At 37.4% G+C, this 25604-nt stretch overlaps 3 protein-coding genes and 1 pseudogene across 4 annotated transcripts; 2 read left to right on the forward strand and 2 right to left on the reverse strand.

The window, feature by feature from the left end:
- Positions 1-3113: 3113 nt before the first annotated feature.
- On the reverse strand, positions 3114-9276 carry LOC143742401 (solute carrier organic anion transporter family member 1C1-like; annotated as a pseudogene).
- Positions 9277-13319: 4043 nt separating this feature from the next.
- srr (serine racemase) lies at positions 13320-17989 on the forward strand. Of its 2 annotated transcripts, none has more exons than XM_077233905.1 (7): positions 13320-13686; positions 14652-14862; positions 14936-15117; positions 15204-15334; positions 16590-16738; positions 16882-16971; positions 17093-17989. In XM_077233905.1, exons 2-7 carry the CDS (start codon positions 14685-14687, stop codon positions 17332-17334), a joined length of 972 nt encoding a protein of 323 aa, XP_077090020.1. In that variant the 5' UTR covers positions 13320-13686; positions 14652-14684; the 3' UTR covers positions 17335-17989. The 2 variants fall into 2 exon arrangements, with proteins under 2 accessions (XP_077090020.1, XP_077090021.1); XM_077233906.1 differs by lacking the exon at positions 13320-13686 and adding an exon at positions 14443-14496.
- Positions 17990-18218: 229 nt separating this feature from the next.
- tprkb (Tp53rk binding protein) lies at positions 18219-19733 on the reverse strand. Its single transcript, XM_077233907.1, has 4 exons — positions 19506-19733; positions 18743-18865; positions 18487-18663; positions 18219-18400 (listed from the first exon to the last, which is right to left on the reverse strand). Exons 1-4 carry the CDS (start codon positions 19644-19646, stop codon positions 18314-18316), a joined length of 528 nt encoding a protein of 175 aa, XP_077090022.1. The 5' UTR covers positions 19647-19733; the 3' UTR covers positions 18219-18313.
- Positions 19734-20247: 514 nt separating this feature from the next.
- Positions 20248-24462, forward strand: alg10 (ALG10 alpha-1,2-mannosyltransferase). The gene is made up of 3 exons (XM_077233904.1): positions 20248-20637; positions 20717-20914; positions 22735-24462. The coding sequence occupies exons 1-3, from the start codon at positions 20473-20475 to the stop codon at positions 23791-23793; spliced, it is 1422 nt and encodes a 473-aa protein (XP_077090019.1). The 5' UTR covers positions 20248-20472; the 3' UTR covers positions 23794-24462.
- Positions 24463-25604: the final 1142 nt, after the last annotated feature.

Genomic DNA, 25604 nt, shown 5'->3' on the forward strand with positions numbered 1-25604 from the left:
ACTTTAAACCGTAACACTGCGTGTGGCGTTTAAATATATCCACAGAAATATAATAAGTAGAATGGCAATCAGATTTTCTAAGAAATTAAATTGCTTGACTGTTGCCTGAAAGGTTTTCATCACAAATTCTTCTATTTCAGTTTAAATTCTCATCATTATTCAATTCAACAACAAAAAAGTTGTAGGCTGAAATCCTTTGTTTATAATTCCTACCCTTTATATATTTATCTAATGAGCGTCACTTCTCTGACTGGATTTGATTAATTCAAGATAAACAAAAACAGTTAGCCTACATAAGACATTCCCCAAAATGTAGCCTACATACATAATTACAAAGGTACACATTCCAGTTTTTCCAACATTAAGTTTTTTGAGTTTTATCAATATTGAGTTATATTTATTTATCACCTTGTTTTTACAGATTTTCTTGAATTTACAAGGTAAAATACACATTTAAATTCCTTATCACAATTATAAGATCTGTTTTTTTTTTGTATTAGCTCTTGCCCTTTTTTTCATAATTTAAGAAAACATTTAAATTCTCTTTAATACTGACTTTCTCTCATTTCGTACAGCCTTTGAATACAATTGGGAATAAAATTATGATATACTTTATACATTACATGTGCAGTGTAAAAATCAACCGATGTTATTTATGTCGTCATACTCACGCGGTACCCAAACCTTTTTGTTGGATAAAACCGTTTATCTTAGAAATTTAATGAGATTACACGTACTGATTTATAGACTATATGTATGTGTTTGAACGATTATACTTCAAAAGTAAACTTAAGTGATTTGATTTTCTGAGCCATCGAGCTCCCCCTGCAGGAATAAACTGTTAGGGCAATGACTGATAATGCTCCACCCAATGATTATTTCATAATGATCGACACCGTTGCTGGTTCGTGGGAACCCTGAATGAAATTTCTTGATTTGGAAAAGTATCCTCATAAAATACAGCATTATATTTTTTGATTGAACTATCAAAAGGTAATACTATAATCGAGAAACAAAGCATTTTCAAAGCAGTAGAAATACAGTGCAACTAAATGCAATTCAGCTGAAAGGGAGGTTTTATGGTTTGGTTATTCCAAAATAAACAAGTATTTGACATCATTTCTTTCTTAAAAAAAACTCCATTAATGTTGTATATTTTGTTGTTTTTCTATATGGTAGAGTTAGCCTCTGGAAGGTTCTCTGAAGAATCTTTCTTTGTTTAATCCGTTGTCCAAACTATAAAATATATTGTAGGGAAATTTCCAGTTAAGACCGAGTACCAGATATGATGAATGAAGAGCAGAAGTCAGAGATGGAATCAAGAATATTTTACTGAAGAATAGTTTGCAGTTTCATCAGCAGAAGTCAGCTTGAACACTCAGCAATGAGTTCATATAGGCCGCTTTGCGTACATCTTCAATACACGAGCAATTATACTCCAACACAAGTCACTAAACTCCTCATTACTTCAGGTCGAATGATTCTGATTGGTTAAGCCATAAATAAACTTCTTCACACATGGACATAGTCAGAAGCATATCTCCATAGATTTTCCAAATGACAGCCAGAATCCTGGATTAGGCACAAAGTGACCCACCGAGGTTACTTACAAATCTGAGTTTCGATGCTACAGTTTGTTGAGGATTAAATATATGTTTTAACATGTGTTGGGTGCTTCTCCTAAAATCAAGGAGCAAGTTCCAGTGAGAAGACATGTAATTCTATAGCTAAATCTCATAAGCTTGAAGAAATAATTTAAACCGTTTAATAATTAGAAGGATAAATATTGATTAATAACTTAATTACACACTGACTCTTTGCTCCTCCCTTGCTTTGGAGGAGCTAGAGCCTGGCTCACAGATGCCTCTGGCTCTTGGCCCTGGCGAGGGAGGAACTGCAGAACATATCAATGACAGCATTGACTGCTAAATAGGCTAGACGGTGAGCCAAGTCTATGGGCTGTCCCAGGTCTGGGAAGAATGGACTGAGAAGAAGGACTCTTCCCGCTTGCTTTATTGAATGCACTCATGCAATCCCATAATGCACCACAATGAGTGTACTTCTGATGTACACTCAATGGAATAATACCCATTATGCACTGTAAGCGTCGTGCCGAACTAATTCCAACGTCTCGCTATAAAGATAACGCCACAGCTGAATCATCATCCATCCATCCATGTTCCAAACCGCTGGTCCAGTGGTGCTAAAGCATGATATCTTACAGGTATAAATTCATTTTTAATTGATTATTAAATTATTTAATTAATAAATACATAGTATATTGCAAAATGTCTTTCTAACCTAACCTTTACGATTTATAACGACCCTTATTAATTGCACAGAGTGAAAATTTTACTTTAGACAGATATGATATAACAACAATAATTAAATAAAACAAGACACATTAACAGCACTTAACAAACTTCAACTAACAATGCATGCCAACACAAATCTGCTTACTTGGTGAAATATGTAGATGGCTGCAGTGGTTTGTTTGTGGGTTCACATGCACAAAATTTAGTCCCTTTGCAAAACAGTAAACTTACTGTTAATATGTTGAAAATTAATGGCAAACAAACCAATTTCCTATAAATAATTTCCAGAGGCAACAACAAACGTTTTGCTGCTACTAGCAAAAAACCTTCTGTGAATGTTTGTCAGTGCTGGCAAACAGTTATAGAAAATCTGGAGTGATGGTAGACAAGTCAGTAGTCTAAAGAAAACATTACTGTAGTCAAGTGAATTCCAGTCACCTCCATTTATATAACGCTTTTTACAATACAGATTATTTCAAAGCAGCTTTACAGTGATAAAAAGAAATGAATGCAACAACGATTGTTTTGGCAGTACAGCAGCTCTAGAAGAAAGTCATTGTCTAGCTTATATACATTTTTAAGCGATTCATTTCCGTTGTAAAAATCATTAGTTATTAACTTAAGGGCCGCTTACACAACACCATTTTCAACTGAAAAAAGAAAACTTTTAATGCGTTCTGGCCGTTCATTTACACGACAGCGCTCAGGCTGAGAATTATTTTTAAAATGACCCAGGAACAAAACAAAGCACATAAAAAAACACACATATACAAATACAAAATAAAACGATGCAGAACATTATTTTAGAGTATTCTGCTTTTCTGGATCATAGGCTCCTGCAGTTCTTTTACCTTGGACATCCGTTTATGATTCTGTACTTTCCTGTTAATCTGTGTGATGGCCACCCATAACAGGATATATCCTAACAACCGCAGACAGTTGACCAGTCCCAGAAACAGGAACCTGGTGAGGGTCACATTACATTTTAGCATGCATCAGTTGGGGCTACATAGAATACTCCTGCCAGATTTGCTCACCTAAAAGTGTCAGTGTCATACATTCTGCAAGCCCCTCTTCCACCACATTTCTTGTGACCCCATGTCAGACAGGTAGAGTCAATAAGAGCACCAAAGTAAATAGGAGCAGGAATACCACCTTTAAAAGAGTGAAATTACGTTAAAAACTATGCTGTGCCGTACCTCAATGTGAATAACATCTGTGAATTAATTTCCATTCTTGGGGCACTTCTTCTAAATAAACTCAAACAATACAAATGTGAACTTACCCAAAACTCTTAAAAATAACAGTAGCACGCCCACTGAGAGAGACTTCAGCTCAGGATCCACAATTCTGCAAGAACAGATTAAACATTTAACACAAATTTCATCCATATAAATATAAAAAATAGTTGTGATTAATCATTCACTGTAAGATACTGTATGTTGTAAAGTAATTAAACAGAACCTCAATGAGATGATGAAGAAGGGAACAGTCCCCAGACAGAACACAAAGAAGGCGAGAGACTGCAGTGCCAGATAGATGTAAAACATTACAGTACATCTGCTCTCTCGTGAACACTGTCCAAGCACTGCAGAGGAGTTCCCAGCGCTCATTCCCCAGCTTTGGACACATGCACAGTGGTGGAATGTCTGACAAACACATGCAAATGAAAAAAAGAAAAGAAAGAAAAGACACTCAAACACATGTAATAATGATTTTGAGGTCAAGAGTTAAAGATAGTTGTTCACCATATTCTGTCCTGTGCCACGAGTGGAACTGCAGCCTGCGTGACAAGGAGAGATGTAGGTCACTCCATTCTGTCCACACACTGGATCCCATTGGAAGTCAGGACACCCACAGTCGGCATTGCAAGAAGTGAGAACATCACGGCTTATATTCTGGACTTCTACAGATCTGCCACATAAACAATATATTATATTACATATTTCTATGACCCTACATAGGACAAGCAGTTTGTTGAATGGTTAGACTGAAGTGATGGAAAATGGATAATTTCCATGATGCAATTAGAGTGTGACTGGAGATGAAAGTACCCTTGATAGGGCACTGTGACCCCAGCGACATCAGTATTTTCACAGCTGAGAGCAAAGTAAGGTATGGTGAGAAACAATGCGGCAATTGCAGTGAAAAACGACATTCTTGCAGATCCCAGCAGATCCAGTTTAAACCTCTTCATTATCCACCCACTCAGGAACATCCCCAGAGCCACAAGCGGAATAGATGTCACTCCTACAGAAAAACATAAGCACACTCAGTTTAAAAAGCCAGCAAAAAAAAAAACAAAACATGGCCATAATTATGGCAGTTGTCACCTATGAGAAAGTTGGTCTTGGATGCACTTTGTCCAAATTGCTGTTCCAAATACTTTGGCGTATATGTTATGGCTATGACAAAGGCATTGAATGCCACTACATTGGAAACCAGGTACAGGAGATAGATCTTGTTGGTGAGCAGACGCTTCAGAGACGGCCCAAAATCTAGAAAACAAGCAAATTAGCAAATCTTTTCTTCTTATTATTTTTTTTTAATTTTTTTTACATTGTCATAGTAGACCATAATAACACTTTATAATTTATAATAATAACCTCCATTATTTTCCTGAAAACTCATATTCTTCCAAACCTGTATTACATTGATCTGTGTTACATAACAGTTGGTTTTCTGGAGGATCTCCTGGCCACCTTTTCAATATGTATAATTAAAAGAGACTGACACACACACACACACACACACACACACACACACACACACACACACACACACACACACACACACACACACACACACACACACACACACACACACACACACACACACACACACACACACACTACAAGGTTGCCATACCTTTAGCTATCTCTGTAATGCTGGATGTGTGTACATTATGTTTTGAGGGGTTGTCTAGCTCATAGGTTTGGGGGTTTTCAGGTAAAGCTCTTGGCAGGAACCAGAGAGGCAAAGCAGCAAGCAGAGTCAACAGCCCAGAAACCACATAACCCAACCACCAGGCCCCAACCCAGCGAGAGTCCTGAGGGGTGATGGTCACACTCTCTGATAATGAGAAGAAAATATACAAATAAACAATATATGTGAATATATATTAAAACCTCCACTGGGCTCCCCATATCATTTCACTATTCGCCCACTCTATGTATTCTGTCACACCTGCTATCAAGAACATCATTTATACTCCACAGTCACTCAGTGTCTGATCTCTGATAAGAACAAATGGACTTCTCTGTTCTAAGTTAGTAGAGTTACTTACCTCATGTCCATCTCAGCTTTCCTTCATCGAAAGACTCTTTATCTTCATCTGTTCTCCATCTGTGTGGTCCCTATCTTACCTGTCCTGCAATCCCACCTGTTCTTTTTCTGTTATCATCCTTACCCATTTCACGATCCATAACCTAAAAAAAGACCCTGCACTTGGGTTCCCCATCAAACTGTGTGTTGTCTACCGGAAAGAAGACCAGTCCTTTATTATGAACACAGCGCGATCTTAACTTCTCACAGAGGACAAGCTGATAACACTCCCTCCTGTATCTTAACTACAGAGAACAACCAGATCTTCATCCCTGCCATCTCTGTTGTTGAGATCAACCATCCTTTCTTCCATTCCCTTTTCCTGACCATAGAGGCCACTCGTGGGCCATTCTCTCAGGTAACAGGAGTCCCCATTGAACTTTTTGTTCTGGCCACAAAGACCAACCTTAATCCTCCTTTACTACTCCACCAGCTCCTCCATGGTATTTCCATACATCAACTACTCAGGGTTTCCTCCTTTAACTGGCTCCCTCTGTGTCACTCCTCCCTCCATTTTACCTTGTTACCTCTGTACATTGATTCCTCCAGACTCCTTGTTCCTTTAGCCTCCATGGCTTCACGTGTTGGACTCCCCTAATTCTGTTTCTCCTAACTTTCCAGGGAGTTCTGTTTTCCCCAAGGTACCAAATGGGTCTGTTCTCCTGGTGACAGTAATGGACGGTGGTAATGGCTCAGTCCATCTACAGCCTGAAGACCAACTCAGTGCTCCCAGCTGCATCTGTTGATTCTTCCCCTGAAGCATACTTACCCTGATCTGCTGCAGCATCGGAGATCCCTGTGGCACAACCCACACTTCTGGTTCCCTATGGTGGGTTTCTTATTTCTCATCTGTTGGCTCTTTTGTGGTCTTCCACTCAGCCGGCTTTCCTAAGGCCTCATAGTCTGCCTCCCATTCCTGGGTCATTTTCTCCTCTGGCCGTTCCTGAGCCTCCTGCTCTGCTGGCTTCCCCAAAGCCTGCTTTCTGCGAGATCCCCTAGGGCCTCCTGCCTCACCTGCTCCCTCATGGTCTTCTGCTCCACCATCGTGTTCAACTGTTTTGCCACGATGGTTCCAGTTCTGCCATGGTGGTCTTCTGCTCTGAAAATGCTTCTGTGGCAGTCCCCTGTTTTCCAAATTGAGACCCTACTGACCCTCTAACTCCACCTTGTCAATTACCATATTCATATGCCATGAATATGTATGGTATTTTGTATTTGCATGGTACCTCAAGGTTCTTCAAAGAGGAAGTACTACCATGGTACATGTCAAAACAAACAAAGTAATACTGCACTTCTTTTTGGTACTTTCTTTTCAGTGACCTCTAAGGTATAACAATTTTAACTCACCTCTATTAACTAAGCCAATGTCCACGTAAAGTCTAGCACAAAGAGATCCTAGCGAGTAACCGAAAATAGGCCCGATGACTCCGCAACCTACAGAAAATAAACATCACATGAGGGACAAGGGTACTTTGGTTTGAGATTAAAACAGACACACACACAATCATTTTCTCACCAATGTAAAAAGCAGAGTTTTCTGGGTGTGCATAATCATCTATGAAAGACATTCCCAAAGGACCGATGCTGGCTTCCCCGATGCCACGAATAATGTTTCCCAACAGCACAATCACCCATGTGGGTGAGCTTTCCTCTTCCCCTTTTTGGCATCCTATACAACCCATATAGAGTGCTCTGTTGGGTATTTTACTGCACTTTACAATTAAAATATCCCACATGCATGTAACCATGCATTACCGGACACAAGCTGTTGAACAGTATTCTGGGTGTCAGATGAGCATGTGGATCTCACTGTGAAATTATCAGCATCATTATTGTGGTCGGCAACTGTATCATACTTGTACCTGTCAGAAACAAACAGACAAATGATTAGTAAATGCATTTAAAATACAGATATTTAAGAATACTGATCTTTATGAGGTGGATCTTTATTCAATATTTTAGTATGAATATGCTAATTGGGGGTATTATGTATTATGTAAATTTATTCAACATAACATTAAAAGTAATTAATAGATACCATGACTTATAAACATCTTTTATAATCGACAAATCTCTTAAAATATCAGATAAGGAAAATTAGTAATTACATTTTAACTTTTCATGAAAATGTTTTTTTTTTTTAATTATATGAAACTGAACATGAATACAAAGAGTTCAAGTCTAAGGACTTACAAAAGATCTTCATCGCAGACACCCTCATTTGTCATTGATCCATGAACGTTACTCACCGGTCCATAATGAAGTGAGGTAAAGCCATTATCAGTGTCCCTATACCCATCAGCAGGACCCCTGCTCCAATGATCTTGGGCCTATGAAACTTAGCGCCAAAGTAGCTTACCACAGTGATGACCAACAGATTACCTGCGAGCAAATGTGATGTTATTTAACAAGTTCTTTGTTGTTTCATAGCAAACCATCAACTAACTGTCCCAAATTCAGTCACATTACAGCCTCAGTGGTGTGACTCACTGCTATAAGTACTCATGTAATGGGTGAACCTCAACCCTCATTTCTCAGTGCAGCTCGCCGCATCTCAACTCACCCATTTCAAAACTGCCATCGATGATACCAACAGTAGAACTTGGGATCTCAAACCGCCTCTCGATCTGAGTGATGGTGCTTTTGGTGTAAGCCCCCGTCAGGGATTTGGAGAAATAACAGAACGCAAGTACACCAATAAAGATCTTTCCAATCACAAGTGTAGAAAAAAGGTTAAGTCAGAAGATTTAACCTTTTTTTGTCAGAAGTATAAAAGCTAGTATACAACACTATTAAAACAAATAATCAGCTAATAGTGGTTCTACACTTGTTGTGCGGTTAAACATGCATATGGTCAAAGATGTCTCTTGACTTTAGACTTGGGGAGCAGCATTTGGCCTGAGATGTTTTCTTATTACTGTCTGAATCCTCCATTGGTCTGGACTCAAAGAACCCCCCCGGGCTGCCCTCCACTGTTATGGTGAACTATGGGCTAGTGAAGAGGAAAGTCACAAACTGAAGAGAAAATGAAAGAAGACAAAGTTGAAGTTGTGTGCTTATGTGGAAAAATGGAAACTGTAAAAAATGTAATAAGGGAAAAAAATAACACCAATAAAACAAATAAAATAAAATGCTAATAATAAACTCTTGACACACTAAACAATTTTCCCTTTCAGTCCATTCCAGGTTAATAATTTAGCATATTCTGGGATTATGCAGTTCATGATAATATTAAAACATTTTCAACGATTTATTTAAGGACATTTTAATTTCTTTTGTACAATCAACCATTTTGATACTATGGTTGAACTGCCTCGATGTCTTAAAAAACAGACCAAAAAATAAATAAAGTTAAGAACCACTATTTAACGGACTTAAGCAGTAACAGACTTATGTTCGATCCTAATGTTACAGTTTCTTTTAAATAAAAAAAGTGTATCCATCCACTTCTATCATGTCAGAGATGATTCAAGGCAAAATAAATTGTAATCAAATGCAAACATGATTAAAATATTATAAATTCACAATTTTGAAACACTCACATGTCTAGAAGTGTCTTAGAGAAAAAGCAATTGAATATGCAGTTGAAATATGCCCAAAGCGAGATCTCGGAAAGTGTCTTTTATATTCACCTACAAGTCATTAGACAGTTGTATTAATCTTTAATTTCCACTGAGTGTTCCTTTAACCCTATTGTGGATCAAACAAAAAGCATCACATTTACATGCAGTGGGTTTTTACTCAAGTTGTTTACATGTTGATACCTTTTTGAAAGAGCAAAAACATTTTTCACCAAGCTGAAATTAACTAAATGACTATAATTGTGTTGCAAAAATAGGATTTGAGATGCATCGAATTGTACTACTGAGTGAGAACAATGTACTAAATGCATCTTGATACATTTATGCTGTATACATAAGTTACTGTTAGGATGCAAAGTTGGTCAGGGAGAAAAAGGAATTTCCAGTCAAAAACGTTAAGTCATGGATATTATGTGTTCTGTATATAGACGCGTAGTATTTCTTTATAAAGTGGCCTAGCATGAATAATACAGCGTTTTTAGTCGTTTTCACAAATCCGTGTGTTTCCTTTCAGTTTTTAGTACATCATTGTCATGTTAACATACCATAATTTATGACTTTAATTTCAAAAGTATTATTGTGTCTTTTTATGAGTATTTATATGGAAAATCGTGTAAAACACCATAAATTTAAAAACAGAGAGAGAATTTACTTCAGACAGATATAAAAGTAAAAATGAATTAAAACAAGGTGAGCCATTAAAAGCATCAAAAACACCAATGACACCAACCAACACAAATGTGCTTATCCTTGGTGCAACATGTATGTTCTGTTAGCAGTTCACATGTGCCTTCTCTGCCTTACAAAATAGTAAGCTTGCAGTTAAAAAATGGCAACGAAATCCCTTTCTTACAAATAATTGCTTAGGTTTCCAACGCTTCAGCAGTTTTACAGCTACTGGCAAACCCAGTGCCCTGTCAGACCGTTTTGGCATCCAATACACAATGTTATGTAATTTGTTGTTACTCTTTGGTCATTTCATGACTTACTAATTGACACCATAACTACGACATCTATGGTTGGCAACTTCAGCAAAGGAAATAACATGCAATAACAAGTGATATGGACATTTTACATTTACATTACAATTATATCCCTTTATATGATATTTAATTAAAATAAAATATCAGCAATCCGATATTCCGTTACAGTTTTCTATTACACATGTTTATGAGGTCAGATGACCTTATGTGTTGCGTCACCAACACCATAAAAGAGCAGCTACATCATTACAGCCCTAGTTCCCATCAGTCAGTCACGTTCGATATTACGTCAGAACTGACTGACGTAATGAGATCTCGTCTGAGACTCCAATCACCTTCGAGTGGTAACAAAACAAGCCAATGCACATTGGCAAATGAGATTTGCATTGCAAGCCACTCCCCATACATGCGGGTAGAAAAGGCAGCGTGCAAAATTCACCAATTTAAGCTTTCGCTTTGGAGTCGCGTGGCCATCATTCACTCTGCTCTGACAATCGTTGTTTGTGTGTGAAGAACAAGAGGGAATCAGTTCTGGTTTGTTGGCATGACGGTGCATTCAGTGGAGCATTCACAACTCAGTGCAGGGACTGCACACCTGGGCGCTTCAGCATTAAAGGAGCTTTTTTTCCGTAAAAGAGTAAACACGGGTGTGAAGTTGCTTCTCTTTCAAGATGTCATTCCACCTGTGTGTTTCTGGATGTGGTTGTTTCCTAGCCCTGTCTGACAGCCACGATCACTGCCTCGTGTGTCTGGGCCCTAAGCATGCTGAGGTAGCGTTCGTTGATGAGTCATTTACCCATTGCATAAAGATGATACTTGCAATGTTGAGATCGAGACTCCCAATACCTTGAAAAAGGTGGAGTGCACTCTGCTATTCCCCGATCTGGTTTCTCTATTCCCTTCACTTCAGTTAATACACAGGGTGATCTGAGGGTTATAGCGGGAGCTCTCCTGCCGGGCCAGTCCCCGCCACCCTCCCAATCCTCTTTCACATCACAGGATGTGGAGCTTCTGTGTGAGGCTACTGGTCCTTAACATGAGGGACCTAGCAGAGTTGACTGCCATGCTTTCCCGAGGCGCTGCGAGCATCAGGCTTGAGTGGAACCCTCTACCTTGTACAGAACACTCACTATTGGATGATTGGTTTCTTGGCACAGGGCATGCTGAACAGGAGTGTCCTTCCCCAGTTCCTTTCTTCCTGGAGGTGCATGAGGAGGTAAAAAAGTCGTGGAAGGCACCTTTTTCTGCACAAAGCCACTTCACTGCCTTCACTGTTCTCACTGCACTCGATGGTGGGGCAGCCAAGGGGTACGTGGAGATCCTAACGTGGAGATCCCCCAGATTGAGCGTGCAGTTGCAGTGCATTCATGCCCGAAAAGTGATGCCACCTTGTGGCCAAGGCTTACAGTGCTGCTGGACAGGCTACCTCCGCCCTGCACGCTATGGCCCTCCTGCAAGTATACCAGGCCAAAGCGTTCAAAGAGTTGCATGAGGGAAGTTCTGACCCAAGGTTGATTCAGGAACTGTGGACAGTGACAGACCTCACCCTCCAGGTGACTGCATGGTGAGACGATGTACACACTAGTGGTCCAGGAAAGGCATCTCTGACTGAGATGAAGGATGTTGACAAAGTCTGCTTTCTTGACTCCCCCATCTCGGAGGCCGGCCTCTTTGGCGACACTGTCGAGAAATTTGCTCAGCAGTTCTCCGCAATACAGAAGCAGATGGAGACGATCAAACACATCCTGCCCGGCAGGATTCTGTTGCCACCACCGGCCCGCCCGGGGCTGTCCCCCCGCCTACTAGTCTCCAAGTGCATCCCCCTGCGCTGTCTACATCTGCTCCGGTGCTGCCACAGCAGCAGCCTACACCCAGGTCGCAACATCAAGTTTCCCACAGGAAGGTGACGCAGCCTGTGAGATGAAGGGAGCAGCTCTTCAGGAGACGGTGGGCGCACTGTCAAGTACACTGGGTATATGGCCCCAGTGCAACTTTTAACGCAGCCTCAAAGGCAGCTGAGATATAGCTCCTCTAAATGAAGCAACAATGAAATGGCTATTCTAACTGTATTGTCATATCTGACAAATTCATCGGTCCATGACTTAAAAATGCTACAGTAAAATGTCGGAAATTGTGCATGGTGACAGTTAAGCACACCGGGTATAAGGCCCCAGTGCAACATTTAAGGCACACTCAAAGGCAGTTGAGATATAGTGCCTCCAAATAGGCCAACAATGCAATTCTCCTTTAACTGTTGTGTATTGTCACATTTGTCAACTTCATGGGTCCATAACTTCAAAATGCTACAGTAAAACATTCTAAAATTGTGCATGCTGATAGTCAAGCACACTGGGAATAAAGCATCAGTGAAACGCCCCCAAATGGGCCAACAATATGATGCCTCTTCTAATTGTATTGCCAGATTGGGGTCCATAACTTCAAAATGGTACAGTAACCAACAATGCAATGGCACTTTCAAGTCAATTAAATTTAATTCATACATTCATTTGTATGATGCTTTTCATACTACATATCATTTTAAAGCAGCTTTACAGAAAATGCATGTTTATAAAACCACAATAGCATTTTATGAGATGATATAAAAAAAAGTACAGTTGTAAGATAGTACAAATTATAGTATTTACAAATATTTTATATGCATTTAAGCGAAATTAGAGTGCATTTTAAAGCAATGATAACATGATCGTTTTGTATAATTATCCATGTGTGATGTTCTGGAGTCCTTGTAGTCCTTGTCCTTGGTAGGTGCCATCTATTCAAAGGTGTCGGGTCATCTGACGTCTTCATAAGAGATGCCAAGCTGGAGCTGGCATAATCTGTATTTACCTCGTGATATTGAAATCTGTAATATTTTTTTTTTTCAATTTATTTATTAATGCATTCAAATGATGGCATGTGCAATAATTAAATGATGTTGTTATATTTTTTACAGTCATTTTCACAGATATTTCTGTGTTATTTACCTTTCAAAATAGCTTAATATTATTTTCTGAAAATAGACATAGTAACAGGATCCCTAAAAAGTGTAAATTAGAGAAAAACCACATGGTCCCTAAATTGAGCTGATGATACAATTAAAGAATACTGTAATCATGTGCGGTGCCTTTATATGTTTACAGTCCATTTTCGCGGATACATCAGTGTTATTTGCATTTCAAAATAGTTTATCATTCTTTTATTCTGAAAATAGACACAAAAGTAACACAATCCCGTAAAAAACGTGAAAAAGAGAAAAACCGCACGGTCCCTAAAGTAGGCTACCTAAGTTAAGCATGAACTAACAAACGCGGAAGTTCACGTGTTTTAAGGTGGAACTGATAGGGTCAATAAGAAGCTGCGAATAAGAAGCTGGATTTGGCCTCCTTTGCTTTATTTAGTGTACGAGGACCTATGCATATGTTAATTAGCCCCGCCTCCATTCATTCATGCCAGCTCACAGATTCACTCGGCCAACTTACCGAGGTAAACGCTGCACAATGTTATCTCTTTGCTATGTCGACACAATGGTAGCTATTATGATTAGCCTTTTGCCTGACTATGTTATCAAACAGCTAATAATGTGTTGCTAATGTTACACAAACCATGTTCCCAGTGGTAGTTTGTGACGTCTGAAACACCAGCGATTTCAAACCGCGTTTTTGAGACTGTCTTTAAATTCAATATAATTCACATTTATTTGTATTTTGCTTTTCACAATGTATACAAATGTATTAAGAAGATATTTAAATGACCGAAAATTAACGATAATGGTATAAATAGCTTGCTATGTCCATGTCAAATGTATAAAAATGTATTAAGAAGTTAAAGAAATGCTGCTACAAACTGGCCCAATGCCATGTTTTGGCAATGACCTATTGGATTTGAATGCTATTTGCGTTTTCAACACATGACGATGAAATAAAATAGGAAATAAAAACTTTGATGCACTTCTGTTGAATTACATGATTACATTATTCCAACAACCAAATTAAGCCTTAACTATAATGCCATGGCGTGTCAGAAGACGACTTCACAAATAACAGAAGTGCATCAAAGTTTTTATTTCCTATTTTATTTCATCGTCATGTGTTGAAAACGCAAATAGCAGTCAAATCCAATAGGTCATTGCCAAAACATGGCATTGGGCCACTTTGTAGCAGCATTTCTTTAACTTCTTATACATTTTTATACATTTAACATGGACATCGCAAGTTATTGATACCATTATCGTTAATTTTCGGTCATTTAAATATCTTTCAGTGGTGCATGAGATGGGGGGATCCCCAAAATGAGGTGCCGGATAGGATTTGTTAATAAAAAACAACACTAATCATAAGATATACAATAATTATTTTGAATAATAATAAAGTATGGATGAATTATACAATATAAATAAATAAATACAATATTTATAAATGTTTTCTTTGGTTTTGTACATTATCCATTAGCAATAGGAAAGTTTGACTGATCGCCCAAGAGCAATGGGAGAAGTGTCATCAGACAGCATTACAGTAGAGATGCTCAGAAAGGCCTGTGAGACTGTGAGATTCAGCCCGCTGGATGTGATCAACACACCAATGATCCCATGGTGCCAAACCACACTGCCGCTCAAAACATCCGGCAAAATTCAGATCAAACTGGAGAACATGCAGAGGACAGGTTGGTTCGTGTCTGTTTGATTTGGTTATGGTTGCAAACAAGGTTTTTAAACTTGTCTCTCCTCGTCCTGCAGGCTCTTTTAAAATAAGAGGTGTTGCTAACCAGTTTGCCAGGAGACTCAAAGGGGACAATTTTGTGACCATGTCTGCTGGGAATTATGGGAAGTCTTTTGCGTATGCATGTAAGCATTATGGATCCAAAGGCAAAGTGGTGATGCCAGAAACCGCCCCCACCTCCAGATCTCTACTGATACAAGTATTCCACACTTTATTTATACTTTGCAGATGCACTTTTTTCTTTATTGAATTTTTAACAAAACAAAATGTGTCAAACATTTGTAGAGTTTGGGAGTTGAGGTTGAAAGAGCGCCAACTACTCGTCTCATAGACGTTGTTAACCGATGTGTTCAAGAGGACAGCATGACTTTCCTGCATTCCTATGATGATCCGGACCTTATAGCTGGACATGCCAGGTTAAATGCATGTCTGGGATTTAAAGAAATAGGTCACCCAAAGCATGAAAATCCTGTCTTTATTTACTCATCCTCATGTCATTCCACATTTGCATGACTTTCTTTTGTTTTACACAACAGGAGGTATTCAGAGGAATGTTCACTGCTTTTCCTCTATAGTGAAATTGAATGGTGACTGTGACCAGTGTTGGGGAAAGTTACTTCTAAAAAGTAATGAGTTACAAATCGTGTTACTCCTTAAAAAGTAACTAATTGTGTTACTTTTTTATGGTAAGTAATGTGCAATGTTAATTTTGCGTTACTTTTTCCCCACCTGGGCTGGACGTCCCTGTTTTTTAATAACAACAGTTATGTCCTTGGAAAAATGTAAAGTTCCTTTCACACACTAAAAGTGAAATGAATAGCCTAAGGCTGAAGTACATGCAAATTCACGGTCGTACAGTAGAGGGCACAGCTCAAATAAACTTTTAAGCTGTGCTGCCATTTTAGATTGCAGAGGAATAGGAGACAATAAAAGTTTAACACTTTTACTTCAGCAATAAAAAAATAAAATAAAAACAAATGTGATGTTTATCTAATGTCATTTTTACTTATTTGTACGGTTGAATTTCAATCACTGATGGTCACCTGCAAAGACATTGGTTAATAAAGTGAGATTAAATAAAGTATATTTGTGTTATTTAATAATTTTAGATTTGAGTAATATTCTGAGTTTAAAATACTGAATTAGAAGTTAGATATGTTAATGCCTACTCGCATTTAGTCTAGAACTACCATAAGCATTATGTTCAAACGACGCCTCTTCATTAATTACGATTTCTCTCAACATGGAGACAGGAGAGCGGTCAGTCAGTAAATGGGAAAACAAAGTAACTTGCGTTTCTTATTTGAAAAAGTAACTCAGATATTTTGTAAATTCAAAAAGTAATGTTACTTTACTCGTTACTTTGAAAAAAGTAATCGGATTACATAACTCGTTACTTGTAATGCGTTACCCCCAACAGTAACTGTGACTGTCAAGCTCCAAAAAGAACATTTAAAGGTATCATAAATGTAGTCCAAGTTTTATCAGTATTAATGAAACTTGTATGGAATAGAACTGTGTGAACCTGTCCACAATGTACTTTTGGGTTGCAAAAAATAGAAAATAATGTCATACAGCTCAGAGTTGGTAAATGATCAAAGGCATTTTCATTTTGCATGAAATATTGTATTATAATTGGTTAACTCATGCTAGTGTCTTTTTCAATGATAGCTTAGGTTTTGAGATCCTGGAGGTTGTGCCCTGTCCAGATGTGGTGGTGGTTTGCTGTGGTGGAGGAGGGTTACTTGCTGGTGTGGCAGCTGCCGTCAAACTGTCTGGTTGTGAGAACACAAAGATCTATGGAGTGGAACCAGAAGGAGGTGAAAGTGCCAATTCGTTTTTAAAGTGATTTTTGAGAGTCGTCCTCAAGAAATGATGCCATTTGAGAAATGTTGCCTTGAAAAATAGCTGAAATAAAATTTAAAAAACAACATTTCAGTTAATGTTTATTTTATTTCAACAGCATGTACAATGTACAAGAGCTTCATTGAGAAGAAGCCTGTTGGCATGGATGCTAAAAGCATCGCTTCGGGACTAGCGCCACCATTTGCAGGTATGGAATCTACTGTAGATGAAACTTTACGGCAGTGTACTTTCTTATAACTTTACATTATTTAAGATTCAGGATTTTTATTTGAGCTAATGGAAACTTGTATATTGGGATTGAACCTCAGGTACCTTGCCGTATGAGCTTTGTCAGAAGTACGTGGAGGACATTGTGCTGGTGACCGACGAGGAGATCAAATCTGCCGTTTCCACGCTTTATAAGGCTGGTCTCGTTGTTGAACCTTCAGGTACTGCGGCGTTCGCTGCCGTCACCAATGATAAAATACCAGATATCAGTGACAAGAATGTGGTGGTCATTCTCAGCGGAGGAAACATTGGCAAAGATGAGCTTAACAACTTCCCGGACTAAGCTCACTCAAATAAAAAGCAGTTAAACAAAATCTCCTTTTGTGTCCAGAAAAGTAATAAAATAATTCAGGACATAAGGGTGAGAAAATTATATTTGTTGAGTCGATGAATTTTCTTCTAGCCACCATTGCTTGTTTTAAGATTAAATACATGAATGATAATTTAAGTGCAAAACACTAAAATTGTACAATAACCAATTATTAATATTAGATATGAAAACAGTGTGAATAAATAAACTGCAGTGGTCATCATAAAAAAATCGATTATTTTCAAAGCAATAGCATACAATTTTAGGTTTTAAATCACATCTCTTCTACTTTATCTGTGCCATGCAGATGGTGTTGTTTAATCTCTTTTTAACATTTGTAATATTTTTAATATACACGACTATAGTATCTTTTTGCATATTTCACATACTGGAGGTATGAAATGAGTATGTTAGACATCAAAAAATGTATCAGAAAACGGCTGAATGGAAAGTGAAAATTTGGCTTTTTCATTTAAAGTAAATATGCATATATGATATATACATATGCTATTATAAAGGGCTCGATTCCCGTTAATGTACATTTGACATGAAGGTTTATGTCATCTCTGTGATGAATTGCTTGTGTAAGTCACTGTTTGCTAAATACATAAATGTAAATCATACACTTTATATGAGCCTGTTTTTTTTCTCAGACCCCTTTTTAGATAAATCTCACTAGTTAGTTTTTAACAGCACACACACACACACACACACACACACACACACACACACTCATTTCTGCATTAAAGTATGTTAACAATGTATCAAAAGGTGCGTTTTTTTCTATCATTAAGAAGTTCTAATTTTCCGATTTTTTCAGTGTAGAATATCTGAAAAATAGAGATACAGCAAAATAGTCAAGATGATTTATTTATTTAAAATATGTATATAATAAAACCAAGGAATTTCAAATAAATAGGCTTTTGTTTACAGATCAGCACCTATATATTCTCTATGCAACATCTTTAGTGGCCATCCTGCAAACAACAGCATCCAAAAGGCTGCCGCACTTTTCCTCCTGCGGTGCAACTTTGTAGAGCTGTAATGAGAGACATACATGTACTTTCAATAAACAAGATCCATCTTAAATTGTTCTACATCAGTACTGTCAAAAAGGAGACAAACCTTTTTAATTTTTGCCGCATCCATTAAATCGGACACTTGATCAACAGGAATCTGTTGTCCGTCCACCTTTGAGATGATGTCATCGACGTTCAGGTTCTCTTCTTTATTGTGTACTAGCACAATATGAACCGCACTGTCACTGTCTGAGACCCCGAATCTTTTGAACGCTTCGGATATCTGCAAGGTCCAAAAAACGTAATGTTACAATTGCACCATGTAAACCAAATGAAGTTAGTGTCAGCTGTGCGTCACTTACGTTGTTTGTGGGTGAAAGATTAAAAATTATTTCAGAATTAAGGCTCCGGGTTTTCATTTTCCCAATTTTATGTAGGTGAACTGCTTTATTTGCTGCCACAAGGATCTGGAATGCGTCCACAACCTTTACAGAGAACAAGAAATTAGTCAATAATATACAGCAAATCTCAAACTAGGATAACAGCAGAACAATAGGAAAAGGTTACATAATTTACCATATCATAATATCATAGTATAATAGTATGCATGCACCAATGCTAAATCTTTCTAAATGTCATAATCATTTGTTAACAAACAAGTATTCATTACTTCAATGAGCTCATTGTTTCTGCATTAAATTATTACATCGTTTAAATTAATACCTATTTCGCTAACAGTTGCTTTGCATAGGCCTATGTACATTTCTGAAATATATAACTTAGACAATTACCTCTTATAAGACTACTCTAAGTTGAAATGTGGACTCAAGCATTTTCTGTTGCTTTGAAATAATGTGTATTATGAAAAGCGCTATACAAATAAATGTGAATTGAATTTAATTATAGTATAAATGTTCAAAAACTTCGATACAATCGAAAACATGTTGTGTCTGTCTATCGATCTTCAACAGAATTGCCATGATATGCCATCCAAAAAAAAGGTATCCCCATTGTACTTTTTGAGACAATATTATTTCGGCGTGAACTATGGATGCCATTGGTGATTTTCTGCAAAGTTTAGAATCTTAAAAAAGTCTGTAACGTTACATAATTGCGTGCTCTCACCATTGATGGATTGATCAAGGCGCCTTTTATTTCTCCATTCACTGCCATTTTTCTCAACTCCGTCGCATTTTTCACATCTTTGAAGAGCAGTTGAGTCACTGTGTATTCAGGAAACAGTTCCAAATCTTGTGTTAGCTGCATTATTAATATGTTAATGCCTTCAGTACATCAACTTTATCTAGACAGCACGCGCTGCCCAGTGTGTCAACGGACGGAATAATAATAATGTGACACCATCATTTGTTGCTGGGAATGTTCCGACTTGAGATCGTTGGTGATTATTATTATTTTTTAAGGTCTTCGTTAAATAATCTACGGCAAGTCTTTTAGTTTATAAAAGCATAAGACAAAAAACAAACAAACAAAAAAACACTAATTCAGTGCTTAGTATGAAACATTGTAAAATGGGCAGGAACTATCGGCCCAGAAGTCGTTTCTAATTGGTCAACGTAAATAATACTAACACTTGTATTTAACTCTTTATTGTGTATTTTTACAGATGGAGTATATATAATATGCAGTAAGTAGAATAAAATACTTCTACAGTAGAAAGCAGATGTCATGTTTGCAAGGCTTTTATTATTTGTCTAAGCACTTGTCAAGATGACTTATTCAGATTTTAAATAAGAGAATAAGGAACAATTCTATAGTAAAAAATATATAAACATTATTACAGACAAAATATTTATTTTTATTATTTTAATAATCAATGACAAAACCTGGGTGGGAACTAATTATCTAAGCTTCCGGTTTCCACACGGACTCTAGTATGTGACGCACCACTAAGCTGTCAAAAATCAAAACTTAAAAATGCGATTTTTGCATATATTTGCACATTTTTGAAACACCAGAAGAAGAGCGATTACAAGGAACGAATGCATCGCATACGATCTTAATCATAATCATATACCACCCATATCCATAAGCGTAATAACATCAAAGATCGAGTTTGTTTGTTTGAATAAGGATGGAGCGATTTGAGATTTATATCTTCACGGCTCTGTGCAGCATTAACTTTCTCATATCCTGCCTTCTTTTCTCCAAAATCACACGGGAACAGAGAGATCCGTACATGGATGAGATATTCCATGTCCCTCAAGCGCAGAAGTACTGTGATGGGAAGTTTAATGAGGTATGGTTGAAAATGATGCGTGAATCTCTCAGCATGTGTGTGTGATTGGTCATTAATGGCCATGTGTGTTCTTCCACAGTGGGATCCGATGATCACCACTCTTCCTGGGCTGTATCTGGCATCAGTGGGTCTGATCAGGCCGGTGGCTTGGCTGGCAGATCTGAAGGGAAGGGTGGTTTGCTCTACTGCCATGCTGAGATTCATCAATCTGCTCTTTAATAGTGGGAATCTCTACATCATCTATCTGATCATCTGCAGGCTGCACATCAAAGATAAGGTGTATGATTTGATCTCATTTTTTCATAAAAGTTGTGGTGATTCTTCAATTAGGTGCATGCAACTTCGTCAATTTTAAGTTAAATATTGGTAACACTCTTGAATAAGGTTTAATTTGTTAACATTAGATAACATGAAATAAAAATGCGAAATATTTCTAAGGCATTTAATAATCTTAGTTAATGCTAATTTAAACATTTAACATCACATTATTCAAATTAAAAGCTGTTCTTTAGTGGACCTGAGGTGACATGAACTAACAATGAACGCTTGTATTTTATTAGCTAATATTAAGAAAGTTTACTGAATACTGAAACGAATGTATTGCTCTTGTTAGTAAACTAATCAGAATTGATTGTAAAGTGTTTGCCATATATATATATATATATATATATATATATATATATATATATAGTGGCGTTGCTCAACCTTTTAAAATTATGTTTTTGGTTCACATTTCTGTTATTCATATTTAAAATGCTCTGTATTTAACAACATATCATAAGCGTTATACTATTTTGAAATACAATAAACTCTCCTGTTTAACCCTAAACCATAACCCTAATCAAATATAAACGCTATTGGAAAACTCAGTTATTTTCTAAAAGGTTTTGCGTCAAGGTAATAACAGCAGACAGAAGTTCTTTTTTTCCTAATAAAATAAGTAGAATTTCCTTGAATTCAAAACTGTATATAAATGTATTATTGTTTTATTATTGGTTAGGAGGCAAGCACAAAATAGACTAATGAATTTGACTCTCTTATGAACTTATAAAATGAAAGCGATATCATTAAAAGTTTAAGATTAAAATGTATCTTACAAAATAATAATGATAATTTTTATTTTATTCTTTACTCCAAAATCATGCTAGAAGACAGAGGACAAAGGTTTCTATGAATATGATAATTGTTTATTAATAGTATGCAGTAAATGGATTTTTCTTCATTATCTGATAAAACTGTGACCAGCATATGCAAAACTTGCATTTGTTGGGTGTTGCTAAGGTGTGAAATGTTTTTCAGTTTTCTATTTTTATCATGAAAAGTTTGTTATAAATGATAAAAATGATAAACCATAACCAAATATACACTCTATTGGAAAACTCAGTCTAAAAATCTGGTGTAATATAAGGGAACAGAGAGGCTTTGTTATTAAAAAAGAATAATATAAATTGTACACATAAATGTAATTGAACTGATGCTTTAAAAATTTGAATAAAAATAGAATTCCCCTGAATTTAAACTGTTTATAAATTATTGTAAGAAATTTAATTTATTAGAATATTAATTATTGATGGGGATGCATGGTTTGGAGACGAGCACAAATAAATAAATACTGACAAATACAATGTTTTGAGACACTTAAACATTGTAATTTATCCCTCAAAATATATTTTTTTTAAATATATTTTTTATTTTTTTATCACAATAAGGGGGTGGGGACACAATAATCAGTACAAGAGACACAAATATAATAATAATTTAATGAATAGTGAATGCAGGGTAACTAAACCCATTATCCAAAGAAACTGTGACTGTCACTTGCACATGCAAAACTCACAATTGAATTGTTGGGTGTTGCTATGCGGTTGCTAAGGTTGGTAGTGTCAGCAGTCTGTTGGTTTGTAGTCTATTTTTAGCCTGTTTTATTGTCCACCAAGCAAAAACAGTAAATCTGATCGTTTAGAAAAATAATAACCTCAACAAAGGCACCAAGCGACCACACAAACCACCTGAGCAACAACATAGCCTATGCTGAAACGCCTCAAAAACAATTGAAGGTGTAATACTGTTATCATATTTCATTCTCTCTCTCTCTAGTCCCGTTCTGCCTCTCGTAGAATATTCTCGGCCCTGGCTCTGTCCACGTTCCCCGTGCTGTACTTCTTCACGTTCCTGTATTACACCGACGCCGGCTCCACGTTCTTCACCCTCTTCATGTACCTCATGACTCTGTACGGATGCCACAAAGCGGCGGCTTTCCTCGGCGTCTGCGCCGTCCTCTTCCGCCAGACCAACATCATCTGGGTTGCGTTCTGCGCCGGCACCGTGGTGGCCCAAAAAATGGACGAGACCTGGCGAACCGAACAATCGAAGAAGCGGGAAGAAAAATCCCCCTCTCAAATCCCTCTAACCATCAATGGTGTGATGAGAGTGATGCGTTTCCTGTTGGATTTCCTGAAAACACCCTCTAATATAAAAGCAGTGTTCTTGTCCACATGGCCGTACATTGCAGTAGCCGTTCTTTTCGTGGTTTTCACGGCGTTGAACGACGGAATCGTGGTCGGAGATCGCAGTAATCACGAAGCATGTCTGAACTTCCCTCAGATTTTCTATTTCCTGTCATTTGCGCTCTTGTTTTCTCTTCCTACCTCAATGAGTTACCAAAGGGTCGTCCGGTTTCTGCAGTCTTTAAGAAAGCAACCCTTAATTTATGCCGTGCTGATGACGTCCTTCCTGTTTTTGGTCTGGAAATTCACTTTTGTTCACAAGTATCTGCTCGCAGACAACCGACACTTTCCGTTCTATGTTTGGAAAAGGATTTTTCAGAGGCATGACCTTGTCCGTTTCCTTTTAGTCCCTGGATATGTGTTTGCAGTATGGAACTTTCTAGATACTTTGAGGTCCAAGTCTCTGTTTTGGTGTCTGGTGTTCTGTACATGTCTCGTGGTGGCAACAGTTCCGCAGAAACTCTTGGAGTTTCGATATTTCATCCTCCCGTACCTGTTATATCGCGTTCACATCCCTGTGCCGTCTTTACCCAGACTGCTTCTTGAGTTTAGCTTCTATACCGCAGTTAATGCTGCTACAGTCTATATATTCATCAATAAAACATTTCAATGGCCCGACAGTACGGCTGCGCAAAGATTCATGTGGTGACTTGACCTGAATAATTAATTAAAGCTGATCGTTTCACATTTTCTGTACGCAAAAGAAATGTTTTCACCATATATCAATAATAAAAATGAATTTTATGTGACATGATGCCATGACATTGCAATGCTGCATCTTCAAATGCTGTTTTATTTCATGTGCTTTTTTAAGCCACTGGTGATATTAATTTATTTGTACATGTATAATAAGGAGTTTGTTTTAGTTGACCTTGTTTTCTATACAAATTCTGGATATAAAAATATGCAGAGTAGTGTTGGATGAAACCATCTTTCTGACCAACCCATCAGAATTCAATTTCTGTTGTAATTTAATAGCATGTTAAGTACAACCAGCGTTTACACCTGTCATTCATGTTGTGTTTGTGTTTTAAATCCTGTGTGAGTTCATTGAATTAGGATAATAATTTCATCTTATGGTGACTGTTTTTAATTGTGGTCTTATTTTGTATTTCTGTATTTCATTGTTAAACTTTGTTTTTTTTAATGGTAGACAGTAGTTTTCTCTTGTAATTTCAAATGTTAATTTCTCACTCTTAATAGTTGGATGTCTTTTTTTTCAAAGGTCATTTGTTTGTCTTTTCTGTGTTTTTCATTGGTCTTTCCTCTCAGTTTTTTTTTTTTTTTGAGGGCTATTAAATTTGTTTTGATACAGAAACAGAAATGAACGTATTCATTATCTCCGTACCTTCAATTGTTTTACTTTCAAGTTCGGAGTAGTTCAGCGAAGTTGAGCAGATGCCTTTGTTTATTCTACATTACAAGCCTTGTGTTTTCCACAAGGTGGCAGTCTAAAATTTCTTCTGGAAACAAGGGCTAGAGATTAATGCATAATATCTTATCCTCAGACTGTAGCGCCCCTCCTGTGAGAGCTCTTCGGCTTCTTCCACAACGCCAGGGTTCACACCCTCCTCCGTCTGCTTGAGGTGAACCAAAAACAACTGATACCAGCTCTCAGTGATATGTGTTGGGTCCCCGCTATGATAACAGTAATTTCTCAAATGTTTACTGAACAAGCGGTAACCCAGTGTGCCTGTATCTATCTCTATTTCTGTTCTATTATATGATAGAAAGTCTAAGGCCTTCTCAAGGCATATAGCAAACCCATATAATCTGCAGCCTATTACACGTCAAACAAAGATTGCTGTGGGGACAAAAAGTAAGACTGTTAATTTAGCACTTTTAAACATCCGCTCACTTAAAAATAAATCGCTTATAGTCAACGACTTAATGCACAAACAACCTAGATTTTATGTTTCTAAATGAAACTTGGCTAGAAGACAGCTGCAGTGCAACAGTCCGCAAAAGAAACAAGCCCTCCCAACTTTTCTTTATGAGTGTCAGCGGAGCAGGTAAGAGAGGTGGGGGCGTGGCTGCTCATTCTAACGATGTCTATCAATGTAAGCAAATATAATTTGGGAATTACCTGTCTTTTGAATATCTTGGTATTGTGTTAAAAGGTGCTCCACGCATTCTACTTATCATTATTTACAGGCCTCCAAAAATACTCTCCAACCTTTGCTGAGGACTTTACAGAACTGTTATCAACAATAACCTCAGAGTTTGACTGTTTTGCCATTGCTGGAGATTTTAACATTCACATAGATAATGCAGAAACCAATATGGCAAAAGAAATCAAAACTGTAGGCTATATCTTTAACACCAAGCATATCTGCGGACTCTGTTGATTTTCTCCTTGATTCTTTTAACTCAAAAGTTAAAAGTGTAATTGATGATATTGCTTAGCTTAGAAATCTAGACGCACCCTAGCGGCAGCAAATTTTAATTTGCAGCCAATGT

Source organism: Siphateles boraxobius, unplaced genomic scaffold (assembly GCF_051911475.1).
Source record: "Siphateles boraxobius isolate OS27281-9 unplaced genomic scaffold, OSU_SipBor_1 19, whole genome shotgun sequence".
Taxonomy (NCBI): Eukaryota; Metazoa; Chordata; class Actinopteri; order Cypriniformes; family Leuciscidae; genus Siphateles; species Siphateles boraxobius.